We start from the raw sequence: 18,831 nt of genomic DNA on the forward strand, positions 1-18,831 counted from the left end.
GTGTTATGTTAACGGTTGTACTTGATGATCTTAAAGGTCTTTTCCAACCTAAACAATTCTATGATTCTATAATCAGGAATACTGGACCTAATTATCACCAACTATTTGCATATCATAGACATTTAAATAACAGGGATTAAATACACTTATGATCTGTCAGAAATGTAAACAATGTTATATGGAATAAAAGTAAGAAAAGATTTTAACAGGAACATAAAGTACATTGGGCAACTCATAAAAGACAAATGCCTGACACAGAAGGTGTAAGGAGATTTGCAATATGCTGTACTTGGCCATATATTTTACATCTGTGAAGTCTGATAAAAACATGTAAAAAATATGATAGATAACATGACTTCCTCTTTAAATCCAATTTGCGCTAAATGATATTTTTGATCTAACACACACTTCTGTGAGGAAAAAAACACCTGGATGTGAGTTGGATTCAAGTTTGCAGCTACTTAAAAGTGAATATATAATTTAAAAGACATATAATGTACATATTCAAGATCTGGCACATCCTGATATATTTTAGCGATACAGTTTAGAAGAGATTTCACATTGAAATAAACTCTGTGTTACAGCAATGCATCTAAAAGTAATGTATGATACTATATGAAACTCTTCATGCTGAAATGATCATTTTATAATATGGTTTGTCTTTGTCTTAACATGTACATCTTATCTGCAATCATATATTTCATTTTGATCTGCATAATACTTTTTTGTTTGCTTATTCACTTTGTAGGTTTAAAAATCCTGTTAACAGTTTTGCATGACATATTTGGGGAATGATTGATATATTCATATCCATGAGTTTTATATTTAGTTTCTGTTAGTAAAACTCCACCTGTAACTATCTGGAAAAACTTCATTCTTGTAAGTACATTTGTGTAAGTGAAATACATACAAATATTTCCATTTCAAATAAAATGCTGTGAACTAATTCTGAATAATTTTCTCCTAGGAAAAATTCTCTTGATGGGTAAATGGCTTCAGTGGCCACTTCAAGAAACAACAAACTTTGAACAGTATGTACTAAAATTGTACATACACTCTAGCATCATGGTTGAAAAACAGTGCTTGGCTGTTAGATGAGAGATGCCACAATAATTGGCAGATTTCAATGATTCTTCCCCAGGCAGGTGAAAAATGTAAATGCTGTGCAAACAGTCAGACGGTGAGTCATACTTCCTCTAAGAGTAAGGTAATTTACTCCCTTGCGGTCATCAAAAACAGGCTTCAAAGTTAATTCTGTCTATCACTTCTGGATAAAAAATACTTTCAAGCAACAACTCACAAGAGTTTGGCTTTAGAGCTCCTATTGACTAAGGGCTGTTTTCAGGGAGGTAAGGGCATTATCACTACCTTACTGTTGAGGTTGAATATTGCTTTACTGACACTGTAATGGTGTGGACCATTCCCTAGGTATTAACCTATACTGCAACAGTATGTGTGTTGGGACAATTTCATGCTATGTGATGGCACTGAGAAGGCTTTATTAAAGTATTTCCATAGTTGCAATGATATTCTCAAGTTTTTTTTTGTCTAATCACATAAATGTAAAAAAAAATAAGAAAAAGAAATTTCTTTCATATTGTGTTGGGTTTGCGTGGCAAGGTTTTGGTAGCAGGCAGGCTACAGCGGTGGCTTCTGTGAGAAGCTACTAGAAGCTTACCCTATGTCCAATAGAGCCAATGCCAGCCGGCTCCAAGACAAGACCTGCTCCTGGCCAAGGCCGAGCCAATCAGTGACAGTAGTAGCGCCTCTGTGATAACATATTTAAGAAGGGGAAAAAGAAAAAAACAATGAGACACAAACTGCAGCTGGAGTGAGGAATGAGAATATGTGAGAGGAACGACTCTGCAGACATCGAGGTCAGTGAAGAAGGAGCGGGAGGAGGTGCTCCAGGCACCGGAGCAGAGATTCCCCTGCAGCCCATGGTGCAGCCCATGGTGAGGCAGGCTGTCTCCCTGCAGCCCATGGAGGTCCATGGTGGAGCAGATATCCACCTGCAGCCCGGGGAGGACCCCACACTGGAACAGGTGGATGTGCCTGAAGGAGGCTGTCACCCCATGGGAAGCCCGCACTGGACCAGGCTCCTGGCAGGACCTGTGGACCCATGGAGAGAAGAGCCCATGCTGGAGCAGGTTTTCTGGCAGGACTTGTGACCCTGTGGGGGACCCATGCTGGAGCACTTGGCTCCTGAAGGGCTGCACCCTGTGGAAGGGATCCACACTGGAGCAGTTTGTGAAGAACTGTAGCCCATGGGAAGGACCCACGTTGGAGAAGTTCATGAAGGACTGTCTCCTGTGGGAGGGACCTCATGCTGCAGCAGGGGAAGAGTGTGAGGAGTCCTTCCCTTGAGGAGGAAGGAGTGGTAGAGATGATATGTGATGAACTGACTGCAACCCCTATTCCCTGTCCCCCTGCAACACATGGGGAGAGGAGGTAGAGAAAATGGGGAGTGAAGTTGAGCCCGGGAAGAAGGGAGGGGTGGGGGAACGTGTTTTAAGATTTGGTTTCATTTCTTACTACCCTACTCAGTTTTGATTAGTAATAAATTAAATTGATTTTCTCCAAGTTGAGTCTGTTTTGTCCATGACAGTAATTGCTGAGTGATCTCCCTGTCCTTATCTTGACCCACGAACCTTTTGTTATATTTTCTCTCCCTTGTCCAGTTGAGAAGGGGAGTGATAGAGCGGCTTTGGTGGGCACCTGGCATCCACCCAGGGTCAACCCACCACACATATAGATGACTTATAAGTCCAAAGTAAATGTGCAGATATTTTATCATATAAAATGCATCTACGTTACCAGGTAAAAATCCAACAGAGATGCATGGCTACCAAAATAAAGATTAACTTAAGTCAAAAAGGCTTTACATAATTACATGGGTGACTGAAGAAATGCTCAAAAGTGGGGATCCTGTTTATGCTACAGTGATCTGTGGACATGAGTTATAGGGAAGATTTTCATCTTGTCTAGGTCAGCAGAATTAGGTTTCTTTTCATGAGCAAGGATGACTTGTAACAGCTGAGGACCAATGCCTTAACAACAAATTAACTTCTCTTTCTTGTCTAGTTATGAAGGTTCTCTTTTGCATCTTGCATTGTTTTGAACATGTAAACGAGCAAAATGAGTAAGTATCTTACATTCATAGCAATGATACAGTTCAAATTTTCTGTACATTTTCCCTTTTCATAGTAGTTATACACTAGCATAATGTCATTCATGTCCCCGGCAACATTCCTGATTTACTGCAACATAAACAAAAAACCAGTCACACCTTGAAGATAACAGCTTAAATTGTCCCCCTCTTTGGTATTTTATTACACAATAAATGCCACTGCAAAATTTATGGCTCATTCCTACAGTTTGATACAAGGTTTGAAGTACAACTAAGGTAATAAGAATACGTGAAGACGCATCTTGAGCCTTTCTTTATATTTCTTCAGTCCTAAGACACCTTGGCACTGGTCCAATCAATGAGCATAAGATGGAGTAGTTCTTTGCTTTGAAATGCTGGCCAGAAAATCAGGAAATAGTACAAAAAGATGAAACAGCTCAACAAAAATCCCTTTTCCTCATTCTTACACTAGATGAACAGAAGATCTAGAAGTTACAAGAATTTTTCAACCACAGGCATTGAGAAGAGACCTTCTCATAGGTATCCTAGAGAGTCAAAAATGTTACTAGTGCATACAAACCAGTATATATTATGACTGAAAAATCACACACTGGTACAGATAATATTCAGTATTATTCAGCCCCATTGCCCTATGTCTTCCCCCTTCCCCTGTTCGCCATTTATTTGTTAGAAATGGGTTGTCTTAGTTAATATATGGCGACAGGAGAAAAACAAGACTCTTCACAAACAGATTCATGGAAAAGCACTACAACAGATTGACACTTAAACCAAAATGCATGCACTTGATCAGATGAAAGTGTTTCTATAAGAGGCATGAAAGGGATGAAAACCTGCTGAGCTATTTCTCAGAATTAAATACCTGCTCTGATGAATGGAGAATAATGAGACAGTTGACAAGAATGAATGAAATACATTTCCATTTCTCAACCCAGAACAGGTTATCTTTTCCATCATAAAACGCTTGTGACATCAAATGTTTGGTGATGATAGGACTGTCATCTCACAAACAGAAGCCCTGCAAACCTGCTGAGACACCCTGGAACAGTATAACATCAATAATGGATAAAAACAAGTGGCCAAAGTCTGTCAACAATCAATCATTTAAATTGATGCTACATTTATAACAATCACAATGAGAATAGGCTTTTTCAAATTAAAATTTAAGCTTCAACACTTATGTAAACAGGCTCTGAACCATACTTTCAGCAACAACATTACTTGTGAATATTCCCAAAACCTGGGATGTCCACATATGAAAAGAGGAGATAGAAAGCACATTTGGGTATCTGCATTCCTGGTTTGATGCCATCAGTCCATGACCAAGAAACCAGGAAATCTGACAACTTCCCATTAGACACCCTAACACAGCATGCAGAAACCTTATTAAAAAGCTAGACTCGTTCCTATTTTAGCAAAAAAGTAGGCAAGTGTATGGACACGGAAGTGCTACTCTGGCATGTGTGTAATAGGTATTTAGGAAGAAAACATTCTGTTACTGTTATCTGTTTGTACAGATGTGTGAAAAAGTGGCAAAATGAGGTAAAAATGAAAACTTGCTTCATGCAGTTTGCACTAACTTCCATGAAAAAGAACCATACCCAGTAATGACAATTTTACAGAAGCACAGTACAGAAAAGAATAAAACCAATAGGATTTAAATGCTTAATTAGTAAAATGCAAGAACAATAAGCAATGTTGTAAGCCAGGGAAAGAGTATTTTTCTTGGAAGCTGAAACCTAACAACTGATCAAAATCTTCTTTTAGTCATATTTCATTCAGAAAAGATAAAACCAGTGGTATAGTTATAACTAACTAGCCATGTGTCTTCTGTAAGTTGAAAACAGACCTGTGCACAATTAGCTAATTCTCAGCTAAGTATTCAATGAATAACGTAGATGCTTTGCTTTGAGTGCATGATAATAGCGACTGTATGTAAGCTGCACCTAGTTCAGCTCATACGAAGCAGCTTTGGGAACATCCTGTGGTGGCTATACAGGGCTCAACAGAGTTTGGAGAGAAAAAAGGAGGCTTGCTACTGGGCAGTGGCAGCCCCCACCAAGGATTATCCACAGGGACAGAGGTGGATTGGACAGGACCCTGCTTTCTAGCCCAAGTGGGAATGAACATACAAGGAGGACAAGAGGCAGAAAGAAGATGTTTCCTCAGTTTCTCAGTCAACACACCCTGGGAAGAACAGCCCTGCTGGCACAGGTGTACAAGCTGTGCCTCACAGGCTGCTGGATTTCCAGCACTTCCTTGGGCTGGGATGAGGGATGGCATTACTGTGCACAGGAGGAGACAGGATGCTGCTGGGAACACAACCACCCATGCCACATTATGGCACATGCACTACCAGGTCAGAGAAAAAAACTATGGCACAGTCCCTCTGCATGTAACTTGGCCTAGAGACAATAACATGAATATTTGAGTCATTAAAGAGAATAGTAAGGATCTTTTCATTTCATCCTCGCTCTCCAGTTAAGGCGTTTGCTGCTGAACAGTGAAAACTCATTCTGCTTAGGACCTCACCTCTACCATCTGCAGTTAGGATAGGTATGGCTTTATGGCTACTTCTCTGCTACTCTGCACTGAATCCTCATGTGGACATTTTTCGTTAGAGGTAGGGAAGGACAGAGTCTTTGATATTTGTAACATAAATTCTAGAGCATTCAACTCTGTTTTTTACCAAGTCCTTTCTCTCTTATCTCTCTCCCAGTCTGGTATTGCATTTTCCTTTCTTCCATATAGCTTTAAAACAGAATATTTCATTTGTTCTTAAACGCAGGGCAATGAACCTTTGATTAAAATCCTTTCCCAAAAGGCATCTTCAAAGAATTTTGAAGGGTAAACAAGTATCCAGCAGCTAAACAGCAAACTCACTTCTAGTATTCAAACATGGAACTGCAAGGAGTTGGCATGACTTCAGTTTTGGAAAAGATGAAAAAATTTCACTTTGGTGAAATCTTATTAACTCTGCATTGGGAGGAAATTCCTATTGTTATTCACAGTTCTGTGAAATTTATCTTAGTTTCTTACAATGTATCATTTTGATCAAATAAAAAGTTGGCAGGGTATGAGCATTCACCAAGATGAAAAAGTTTTTTGAACAAATAGAGAATGAAAGATGCTTTAAGGTTTTTTTTGTACATTTTTTTCTCTACTGAATAATATTATGACTTTTTAATCAGTTCTGCACAGCTAAAATTCACTATGGAGTTATAAAGAATATATTCTCATGACTCGTTTAAACTGAACATACTAGGTAGGGTGTCCATTGTGCTTAAATTAGCCTTACCATGAAAATAAATAGGTCTGTACTAACAGCAGACTGTATGTTGTGTGCCACAAAAATTGTCACCATAATATTGTTGGATATTAGTAAAGTGAGATACACATAAAAGACAATCTTACAGAAACTTAAGATTAATGTATTTGAGATCTTACTATACTCTTTGTATAACGACTATATTTAAAACTTCATAACAACCAATGAACAAGCAGTTAGGTCAATGTTATGTCATTTCAAACAAGCAGTTAAATATTTTTTTTTATATGATGCCATTTTATCTCATAAACATTAGAATGTGAAGGAGGAAGAGTGGACCTTTTTTCCACTTAACGTAGAACACAATTGCACTTGAAATCCTTGGGCTTGACTTCTTTCCACATCACTGCTGGCACAGCTGATATTATTTAAACTAAAGAAGAATAGATTTAGACTAGACATAAGAAAGAAATTTTTTTACAATGAGGGTGGTGAAGCACTGGCACAGGTTGCCCAGAGAGGTGGTAGAGGCCCCATCCCTGGCAACATTCAAGGTCAGGTTGGATGGGGCTCTGAGCAACCTGCTCTGGTTAAAGCTGTCCCTGCTCACTGCAGGGGGGTTGGGCTAGATGACCTCTAAAGGTCCCTTCCAACCCAAAGCATTCTACGATTCTATGATTAACAACCCCCCACTCCTCCTGTTACACAGCCTATTTTCAAAACTTACATTGTTTCTAGATTATAAAAAATTTTGTGGACACGTTCTATAGAAGTGTAAATTTCAAGAATTTTTACTTAATTTAAAAATAATTGTTGAAAGAAGTATTAAGAGTTCCTGCAAATAGATACTAAAGAAAATGCATCTTTTTGCCCAGTTATTTTTTTCACAAATGTGCAGGCTTCCCCTTGCCCAAAATTGTTTTAAAGGGGGTTTAATGCATCCAGGATTTTGAGTAATAATTTGACTAGACAATCTGGTTTGTCAGCATAGAAATATTTCAATTTTTCTGAAATTACAAAAATGAACTGGCAATCTTCATACTTAACACAAAACAAGATAGTCATAGCTAGAGCAGTCCAGATTTATTGGTGAAATGATTTAACAGAAAAAAGCAGTTTTCACAAAATTGACCTTTGACAAGTATTTCAATTTTCTTTCTGGTATAACATAGTAAACCCTTCTTGTTCAGACAATCCAATACCAGCTGACGGTTTGCATCCATGGAGCTGGTTACACCTATTCTCCTACTACACATATTCTTTCACTAAACTACAGCTTCCATGATACAGTGCAAGTCCTTGAATTTTATGATAGAGCAGGGAGATCAAATGACTGTAGCATAACTGTAGTTAGTCTTAAGCTACCTCAGGCTAAAGATTCCTGGTTTTACTTAAGCTGAGCTGGGGGCAAAGCTTGATTTGCTTCTCACACTAACAGTGAGTGAGAAGATACTGTCATCACATATTGAAGAAGTGATTAAGATAAGACATAAAAAGAGATCTATAAGAATTTGTGTAGTTTACACTGAAGAACTTACACTTGTTGGTTTTTGGAGGAGAGAGGAGACAATCAGCCAATATTTAACTGCTCGTAAACTGTTTGGGCTTTCAGTTGTAACTTGAGACTACAGTGACTTCTACACTTTCTGGTCTAGCATATAACCTCATTGACAAGTGATCTCACTGGAGGACCATCTTCTGAGAGAAAGGAAATCACAATACAGGGCTTAAATGAAATCAGAACTTCTGAATTTGACAACAGACTATGCTTTATTAATCTTTTTTTGGCTTTCCCCCCTTATTTTTCATGGCTCATAACTGTAAGAACATGAAATTAATTATTACTCTACCCTTAATTGGTTTAGCGGTGGACTTGGTAGTGTTAGGTTAATGGCTGGATTTGATGATCTTAAAGGTCTTTTCCAACCTAAACAATTCTATGATTCTATGATTCTATGAACCTCCTACCTCAGCAACCATTTATCAGAATGAAAGGCAATATGTCAAGATACTCTTAGAGCTTATCAGTAATGCCCTTAATTAACTATAGCAATCACTGCTGAACAAGATGAGTTCTTTACCAGTTTCTGAGTAAGAGACTTCCCATTTCCAATACATCATTTTAAAATCAGTCTAGGGATGCACTATTTTGCACAGTATTTCAAAGCTCAAAGAAAAGGATCAAATCTACTGCATAAGACTTGAGAGGTCACACAATACAGTCATTTTAAATAATGTAGTTCTTACGTAGTTTCTACTCAGTAAGTATCTTGTTTCAGGTGTCCTTTATTCATACTTCAAATTTTATAGGCTTCATTTACTAATGTGAAAGTCCTGATGAGATTCAGCAAAGGAAATGGGAAGGTTGCAGTCTATAAAACATTTCAGCTTTAGCTTCTGGTAGACACTTAGTGAAACGTTACTGAGTGATCAGGTTTATAGAACAGATATATTCTAACATTTTATGTCATTCACATTATTCTGGCATCAAGATTAGATGGGGGAATGGATTCTGTACTCTGTTGCTGGGCATATGAACAAACAATGGAAATGCCAAAATGACAAATGTCCTCCAATTCATTTTACAGACTTTAATTTGCAGAAAAATGCAGAAGCCCACATTGGAAGTTCTTGCAGGATTAGCCTAAGGAGGGCTGAGCAGGATGATTCAAACCCTTCTAAATATTTAGCAACTCAAATATTTTCTGATTATTTTTAATGACATATCAGACCTTCAGCTTTGAAAAGTCTGGAAACTTGTGTAGCTGGGATAAATCATTTGTCTGTGACTTTGTCTCCCTTTTACTTACAAAACCTTTTAGCTGAATGGGTTAACACTACATGTTATTCTACTTAAAATATATTAAAAAACAAGAGAAGGGTGAGCTCTCACCTAAGAAGGCCAAAAGACAAGGGGCAATGCAGCCTTGCTTACCAAGGCCAAAGAGGAGCCAGAGTTTCTTTCTGTTTTGATTTGCAAAAGCAGATTTATGTTTCTTGCATCTTTAGTGTGAAATACAAAAGATAATTGTATATCAAAAGCAAAATTTCTACAGACCTCGAGGCCAGTTTTTATTTCTGCCTGGTTTTGACATGTACTTACAAGCTTAAGTAATGCTTCCAGCCTACGTTCTGTCTCATTGAAGGCTGTAGTTTTATTTCTTAAAGTTCCTCACTAAGTTTAAAAATGTGACTCTAGCTCTTAGCAGGCATCTTAGTATTTTTCAGTGTAATTTAATTACTTTGTTATGGGTTTACCACAATAAATGGGAAGCATTTGTGAGAACGCAAATAAGCATTTATGATAAGCAATTTGCTGTGGAAAAAAGCATTTTAGTGTTCTCTTTAAGAGGAAAACATGTAAGATGTTACTGGTGTAATTCTTATACAGATATACGTTCTTTCACATGAGTACTCCCATAGAAATGAATAGGACTGCTTATGTGAGTAGGTGTTCGTCACTTTGAGTATGGATAGAAAAAGTCCAAATAAGGAACACAAATCAGACTCAGACACAACAGGGGTGATTGAAAACGCTTCTTAATTTTGAATTTCTTGGAGAAAGGCCAGACTGTAATTAGATTTTCTGAACATAATTTCCTCAGGGATTTCAATAACTGCAATACAAAAAGCTAGTGCAAGTTTCCACACCAAAATTTTATTTGGCCTTATTTGTTTAATAATATACAAACTGACTGTGTTTAAAATTTGTACTATTCAAATTCTCTAGAGCGAGAACTACAACACTAAATTTTAGCTAGCTGAAAATTCCGTCTGCAATCCTTTTTTCATCCTAAGCAAATTTAAACCCCCAAATAGAAAATTAAAAAAAAGACCATGTATTAATGTTATCTATTATCTTTTGCTGTATAAAAAAATGTGCTTTCTTTGTTCAATTTTTAGTATCTTGTGAAACAGTGCTCAATCTTATGCCAGGTAGTAACAATAAACAATGAGTTATGAGGATACATACAGGTTGGGTTTTTTAATGTTTACATGGCTCTTGCACTTGTATTTTTCTCCTTCTTAACCATGATTTCAGTTCACAATGTTACTCTTAGCTTGTAATTTTTATGTTTTTGTAAATTTTGATGTATAGGAAAGCGTAATATAGCAATGAATGTTTATCTTTTGTTGGACTTGAATTCTTTATAGAGCTGTCTATTATTCATGAAAATGTACAATTGATATGTCTTACTCCTATATGTACTAAAAATGGTGTATAAGGTTTTTCTTTCTTTTTTCTTTGTTACTTAAACTATTTTATGATAAAAAAAACCGTTAAGGACACTATTTCATTTCTGAATTGTAATTAAAGGCAAGATCTGGATTATCAATATATACACTTCAGAAAAAGGCATTGTGTTTTGTAAAAGACACAGGTATCTGTTGGGATTTTAAGTTAAATCATTCAATCACAGAAGTTTAGACCGGAATTTAACCTGATGGCTGTAAAACCTTTGTGCTGTTTTCTGGCATGGCAGCAATTCCCCTTTTCTTTTTATTGTGCAGCGCTGGGGCTTGCCACGTGCCCGATGTCACATGAAATGGAGAGAAGAGGCAATGACCAGCGCTGAAAGGGCACCACTGTGTCAGCTAATGAGCCCCCGCACCACAACCTCTACAGTGGCTGCAGATCATGGCTGGAAACTGTCACACCTGCAGCACTGCACTGTAAAATTTGAAGTGAATACTGGTAGTGATGCGCTGCTACTTGTGAGAGCCAACCACCAAGTTGTTCCTATTGGCAAGATTAATTAGACAACTAAATTACTACTTTTATCTCGTCAGTACAATCAAGAACTGAAAGAGTGCAAGGAAGACACAAATGGAAGAAAAGCTGTATAAAGAGAGAAACCAGCCCACCTCACTTTAGGATATTTTGTGCAGCCTGTGTTCCTTTAGCACTATTATTCTTTGTTTTAATCTTTTCAGGTCTTTACATGTATGTGTTTTCATGGGCAGATGGAGGATGATAAACCCAATACCCATTTATTGAATTGCCTTTTCTCATCTGAGACATAGTCTTTAAAAAAAAAAAAAAGAACTACAAAACTCCCCACCTTCTTACTCTACAGCATATTCATTATCAGATCAACTCACACTACTAATTAAGTTAAATCAGACTGCTAAATAACTCCCAAAGAGCCAATTTATTTAAGGTAGTATGAGCACATATTCATTTCTCCTTATACATCACCAGCTGTTATTAATTAAATTCTAGTAACTTCAGACTGCAAGTTTGAAATAATTGCCACTATGGAAACACTTTTACACTGTACTTAAGAGTAAGTTCAGCTATTACTTTACTGATATTGATAGTAGTCTGACTATAGGTAGACACCACTCTAGTTATTTCATTTTAGAGTTTGTGAGATATTCAGAGGAATGTGTGGAGTTCTCAAATTCGTTTCTTGAATGTAAAAAGCTTTGTCATAAATACACATGAAGTGCAGAACTGAGTTAGATGGATTATTCTCTAAGGAAAATGTCTCCTCTCTGAAAGAGTAATATACCTTTTCAAGCTCAGCGCAGATCACAGTGGCAGCAAGTGATTTTTCCCTCTGCAATAGCTCCTCTCAGCTGGCTGCTGTACTAAGGTAAGGGTTGAAGTGACGCTCACAATCTGTTTTCTCGCTACCCACCTTCCACCCACACCTATAAAGCATCTGTGGGCTGATGCTCTGACAACTGGTAGGTTGACTATCAGCATGAACAGGTATTAGGAGAAAAAGATGTTCTTTGCACTCCCTTCAGCTTCTGTACAAATACATTGCATTTAATTAGTCATTGCAGCAGAAGGTTCAAAGAGATCTTCATTACAGATAATGAATAATGTTCTTGCATGTAAAAGTTTTGCAACTAGAGGGAGACAAAATTGTCCTCTGGATGCGTTTCTTAGCCCACTGGTAAAACTGGACTAGTGTCTCCTGAAATCAACTACAGTTTTTCAAGTCTCAGTCATCATAGTACATGTAAGGGAAAAGAAAATCTTAAGTTCTGAAATTTTTATTAGTTCCATGTTTCAGTGGAAGTGTGAATAAAATCTTCATACTTCCAAAAAATAAAATTCTTGCATTTTTAATAATACAATTCCAACATGTTGCATCCTGCAAAGCTAGTGTGTATAGATATTAAGCTATTACTTGATATATCAAGTTTTGCTTTCCTTTGTTGCAAGGGCCATTTATAAGAAACAAAAGATTGCAGAGAATGAACAATGTTCCATACATTTATCTTACTTCATGTATATCATAACATGTTTACTATCTTTTTGCCAAAGGAAAGACCCATCAAGAACACAAGAGGAACTCTAACATCTCTACACATAAACTTTTTTTTTTTTCATTCTTATCATACTCATGAAAAAATATCAGTGATCTGATAAATATTTTTAAGATGATCTACAAGCACAACTTTTTTCACAAGCAACTTCTGGAAGGTTATTTTCTTTTTTCTATTACTGTTAGTTAACTGTAAGATTATAAACATGATTAGAAATTCACTTTGTCTTTGTTGTATAGGGAATGATGGGAAACAAAAGCTGTACCCTTTAGTGAGTCACCCGTTAAATTCACAGCTCACCTGCTGATTTTAATTTACGTGATAATTTACAAAACAAAACACTTCATGTCTTTCATCTACATACTGCATTTCACTTATTTTCTTGAAAACATGTACTATGTTTTCTTGCATTGGGTACTCTTGTTTGTGAGCAGTTTCTAACCTCCTGTTTAAACGTAAATTGCTTATGCAAACAGATTATTAAGAGAGAAGTGAATCCTTAAGCCCTTTCCAAGTAATACAAAGGAACATGTTTATGATACTTTGCTGTTTTTTAAAGGTGAAAACAATACTATTAACTAAGGTCTACATTTTAAATGTAATAATAATTTCAGTTTCCTGAAAGATACAAATCAATTTCAGCTTAAGAGCTGTGAATCATCATCATCGTCATCAAGTTATGTTAATTCAAGCATTTAAAGTCTTAAGCAAATAGCTTAGAATCTAAACATCTGAAAGAGAAATGGAGACAGCAAAAGTTGATTTGTATATACAGAAGGCCTGTAAGTTAGTCAAATCAGCAGTTCATATATATGATTCACCAAGCAAATTCACCAAGGATAGCTCTTATTCTTAGAATTATTTTGTGTTAATCTTGCAACTTATATAGCCACTTTATGCAGATCTAACTGGGCACCCTGAGGTTGCCCAAATACATACAAAATCTTATTGGAAGAAAATACTAAAACAACCTAACATTCATTAGCTACTGAGAAGCTCCATTGAGCTAAATTTTCTATCCAGCTTTATGTGGTGGTTCTGGGAATAATTTTCACCATTAGTTTACAAAATGACTAAAAGAAACCTGTTTTATGTAAATTTGGGAATCCTGCTGAGGTTCCTGATGATTGATAAAATGAAATGAAGAGAAAACAACCAGTGCAAATAAAAAGCAATTTGCATGAATTCTGGCCAAATGGGAAGAAGCTAATAGACATGGCATTTACTGGTAAGGAACTTGCCTTGTAAACTGTAGATTTCTCCAACGCTGTTCTGCCGGGTGATATGATGCCAATATGCACTACGAGGAAGTGAGATCGACTTGGATAATGTCATTGGTTCAGACAGACTGGTCTGGAGCTAAAAAACAAAGCAAACATAAATGGAAGATCACACATAACCATACATGATAGATAATCTCAAAACTGTAAACTGAACCAATGTTGTTATGAAGATACTATTTCCTGAATTACCACAGGTTTTATACTATCATTTAAACTGTATTATAAGCATCAGCACTGTGAATGCTCAGGAAAAAGCAGCAAAAGTGTACTTGTGTATATAGGTCCATTAGCACAGGTTAACTTGAGGACATAGGAGTATGTCCTTATTTATCTACAGCTATTCTTGTTGCTGCCAGGATTTTGTTATTTTCTTCTTTAACTTTACGACAATGATGAATTAGTATATGCCTGAAATCTTAAAGCCCTCTACAATCACATTCCTTTTGGCCATTTGACCTGCATATTTGATTAAATACCCAGAAAGATGCCCAGAAAATACCCAGAAAGAGAATCTGAGACAACCAGCAGAGAATTAGCAATGAATAGTCATTAATCCCCTAATCTTCCATTCAAGTGGAGGCATGTCATCACCAGTAGCAGGCTACAGCCTCAAGAGCAAATTTTCCCAGTCTGGGGGACTTCAGGTAACCAGAACTGTAAACTGCATGGTAAGTGTCCATGTGTACAAGAGTTACAGCACAGAGACCTGACAGGAGGAATGTAAACTTTATTAAAGGGAGCTCTATCTCCAACGCGCTATAGATGTGAGTGAAAGACAAGACTAGGCTATAGGAAAAAAAGAATGATGGAGGGTTGTGCATCCTGGCAACCTCTTTGGATACCTGTATAACTTATGTTTTCTCTGTCTAGAAGAAAAGAGAATGTATCTGGAAAATTTTTGTATCTCTGGCTTTATAGAATATAAAATGCTATCAGTAATTTGCGGGATCTAACAAACCATGATGATGCTGTGGAGCATGTAATTTCTTCAGGGGATGTCTGGAAGGATCAACACTGAAGGATTAACTATGTCTGAAGATTTAGAGTGGAAACAATCTTAATTTCAGGAGCGGTACCAGGATGGTGAGGGTGGTACTCTGAAAGGAAGTGCCTAGAAACCCACATTCGCAGACTCCAGCTACAGAGCATAAGGTATTCAAGGTCTGGATCATTTACCACAGACTAGTGATTAAATCCTAGGGATCCCTCATTCTGAATAATAATGCCAAATTGAAAGAGCTTTTTTTATCTGTACAAGCTCATGTTGTTGTGTAATAAAATAAAACAAAAAAACCCTTTAGAAACTATCCACCCAAAGTTCTACAATTATTTAATTTTTGAGTATTAACACGCACTGACATGTGACAGATATTTTGCTTCAGATCAATCTGTTAAAATGACTTCCGTTGTTGTTTTCTTGAGAATTGCCATCAAAATTACTCCGTCTACAGCTAATGTCTTTTCTGCTCATTTATAGCCAAATATTACATTTAATTTGTCAGTGGTGCGGTTCATCACTGGAAACTATTTGATATGAAGTAAAGAGCTGGAAGAAACATTTCCTCCATTAAAAAAAGTTTAAAATCCTTATCACAGAAATTCTATTTTTAGAGAGACTTGTGAATTTAAAGTTTATTGATACAGAGAATTCCCTTTATTGTGGAGATCAGGGCAATAACAAACCTTTTAAGTTTTTACCATGTTAGTATAACAAGGGTAACAAATCATGTAACTTCAATACACAGATGATTTATTCATCCAAAAGGTAAATTCTAGTCTTGAGGCAATAGGCAAAACTTTTTATTAGTATCCATTCTGAAAAAAATAATTCCAGTAAAGGGAACCACTTTGACTATGGTTCATTATCTCAAAGCTAAATCCGTGGACTGAATTGACGTTATTAAAGATATATCATTATTCCTGATCTGGGGTGATTAGTTCCTGCCTGATCTGACCAACACAGATGCAGAAGAACTTTATATGCACACATTAAAGCTTTGAAAGGATAAAAAAAAAATCCATTCTCATTGTAAATTAAGGTAAGAACTGTTCTAGTGCAGAAGATTGGATTGCAAGCTTTCACAGTACTTCGTTTCCTCAGATTCTCTAATTAAAGAACAACTTCTCATATCACCTTTTGGGCAAGAAGTATCACCATATGCTAACTGCAATAGGACCAGATGAACTATATCTCTTTGGCGACTCCATAGAGAGAAAATCCAATCTCTGTTTTATTAAAATATCATCCTCAGAAAAAAATACTTAAAATACATTGTCAATTTTGTTTTTAATTTGAGACTTTAAGACAGAAACATAAACATAGGTATTTGAAGACCTTATCACCTTGTATATCATATAAAGGATGATATAATAGCACATTAATTTGTCCATGAAGTTATTCTTACTAATTGTTATACCACTATTAGCTACAATTTTGCTTTTTATCTTTTTTATCAATATAAAAACCACATTATTGGTTAAATGTAATTAACAGTGACAGAACGCTTACTCCTACACACTGCTGTTTGCAAAAATATTTCTGTGTTCAAAAAACATTGGATAATCTACTGACAGAAACCTACTTTCTCTAGAAACCATCTTATATGCTAGACTGTGGGTGTTTCAGCTAAAAAACTTGAAACCAAGGTGAATAAAACATCCATATAATAAATTGTTCCTATACTATTAAATAGCTTTTTGCTATATAAATTATTACAAGTTAAACTAGAATTTAATGTACAGAGATCTACTGTTTTATAATCCATTTTCCCCAACTGTAAATGAATTTCTGGCAGTTAAAGATGTTAAAAAAGTAAAAGAAAACAAAACAAACAATTTATAAATCAGGGAAGATGAACCAGAACTATTTACTTGTTAAATAATTAGTCACTCAGTTTTGAAACTTTTGGTGTTCCAGACCAGTGGAAGAGATCATTCCAGGTAAGTTCAGAGACTTTATCCTAGATACTCTTCCCTTTCACCTGTTTACTATGCCTCAGAAAAAAACAGCTGACTTCTCTAACCTTTTCTGAATCAGCTAACTCAGAGAACATTTCACTATGGAAAATCAAGTAAATAACCTTTTGATCTTCTTCTTTTCTTGAAACATGTAGAACACCAGTTTCCTGCACAGATTTATTTCTGTCCTTAATTTAACATAAATATAACAATTCAAAAAAGATCTTTAAAAATTATTTCACCTATCTCCTTAAGCCTATTTACTACTTCCAAAATTAAATCAACATCTCTGAGTATGGATCCCTTCTTATGCAAGAGGCCAATGTTCAGCTCTTGCTTCCAACACTGGCACATTTTCCTCAGGAGCTGGCAACCATACAGAAAGGGCCCATAATGGCAGAGGTAGCACACGCACACATAGAAGAAATAAGCACTTTGTTCTGGGAATGAATTTGAGGTGCTTCTGCCCCTCTACTCTGCTCTGGTGAGACCCCACCTGGAGCACTGCGTCCAGCTCTGGGGCCCTCAGCACAAGAAGGACATGGACCTGCTGGAGCGGGTCCAGAGGAGGGCCACCAAAATGATCCGAGGGCTGGAGCACCTCTCCTATGAGGCCAGGCTGAGAGAGTTGGGGTTGTTCAGCCTGGAGAAGAGAAGGCTGCGGGGAGACCTTACTGCGGCCTTCCAGCACTTAAAGGGTGCTTATAAGTTGGGGACAGACTTTTTAATAGGGTCTGTAGCACTAGGCCAAGGGGCAATGGTTTTAAGCTAAAAGAGGGTAGGTTCAGACTAGGTAAAAGGAAGAAATTTTCTACAATGAGGGTGGTGAAACACTGGAGCAGGTAGCCCAGAGAGCTGGTAGACACCCCAGCCCTGGAAGCATTCCAGGACAGCTTGGACAGGGCTCTGAGCAACCCGATCTTGTTGAAGATGTCCCTGCTTATTGCAGGGGTGGTGGGGGGAGTGGGGGTGGGATGGGGGTGTGGGGGTGGACTAGCTGACCTTTAAAGGTCCCTTCCAACCCAACCCATTCTATGATTTTACTGAGGGGTTTTTTGCAGTCTTGCATCTATGAACTAACCTTAATCTTTGGTATCTAGATATAGGAATATATAGGAAAGTAAAAGCAGTATACCAAATTAAACATACATAATATATTAAAGTAGCATTAAATAAAACATGCATCTGGAATGATTTTGCTACAAATATTTCTCAAATCTGATGAGACTTCAGGAAATGAAAAACATAATCCAGACTTCTTTGCCTAACTTAAGAGGGAGAAAATGATGATGTAATTAGAATGTGGGTGAAAAGAAAAGTAGAGATGCATACATCAAAACCACATCAACTCAGGGATTTTTTTTGTGGGAATATAAAAAAAAAGAATCCATCACTGAAGCTTTTTTGTTATCTGAAATACTTAGTAGCTAGGTTTCCTCCAGAATCTTTCTTTGATAAGATATCTTTCACATAATGAATGTTACATTTCTTTCCTGTATCCAAATACAATATCTGAATCCAAAACATCCAAACTATTAAGTCATATGAAGCCTTTGCACTGCCAGTGACAACTTTATAATTCTTAACAGACTATTTGATTAAAAAAGAAATTAAAAAAAAAAATCCATTAATGTGCCATTGTAAGTAGTTCCCCATATTTTTCATTATTGTTCTTTCACGAGACAAGACTTAAAGGGTAAACTTTCTTTTAATTCCTGTAGGCCATCTCCATTGACTTATGACTCCATTGTTACTCCGATATCGATAATGAATACAATTCCAAGAATGGAGCCTATTAAATGTATTAGGGTTCTGAGCTTTGATCTGTTTAGCATATTGTTGTCTCCTTTTCTTTTTGCATTAAAAAAGTCAAAACACTGAAGGTGACA

At 36.7% G+C, this 18,831-nt stretch overlaps 1 protein-coding gene across 1 annotated transcript in view; it reads right to left on the reverse strand.

Moving 5' to 3' along the window:
- Positions 1-18,831, reverse strand: part of DOK6 (docking protein 6) — a 264,667-nt gene that overhangs the window by 32,422 nt on the left and 213,414 nt on the right. Inside the window, exon 7 of the mRNA XM_075705728.1 lies at positions 13,943-14,060. Within this exon, the coding sequence (XP_075561843.1) occupies positions 13,943-14,060 (118 nt within the window). The remainder of the gene's footprint in view (positions 1-13,942; positions 14,061-18,831) is intronic.

The sequence above is a fragment of the Pelecanus crispus genome, chromosome 2 (genome assembly GCF_030463565.1).
Source record: "Pelecanus crispus isolate bPelCri1 chromosome 2, bPelCri1.pri, whole genome shotgun sequence".
Classification (NCBI taxonomy): domain Eukaryota; kingdom Metazoa; phylum Chordata; class Aves; order Pelecaniformes; family Pelecanidae; genus Pelecanus; species Pelecanus crispus.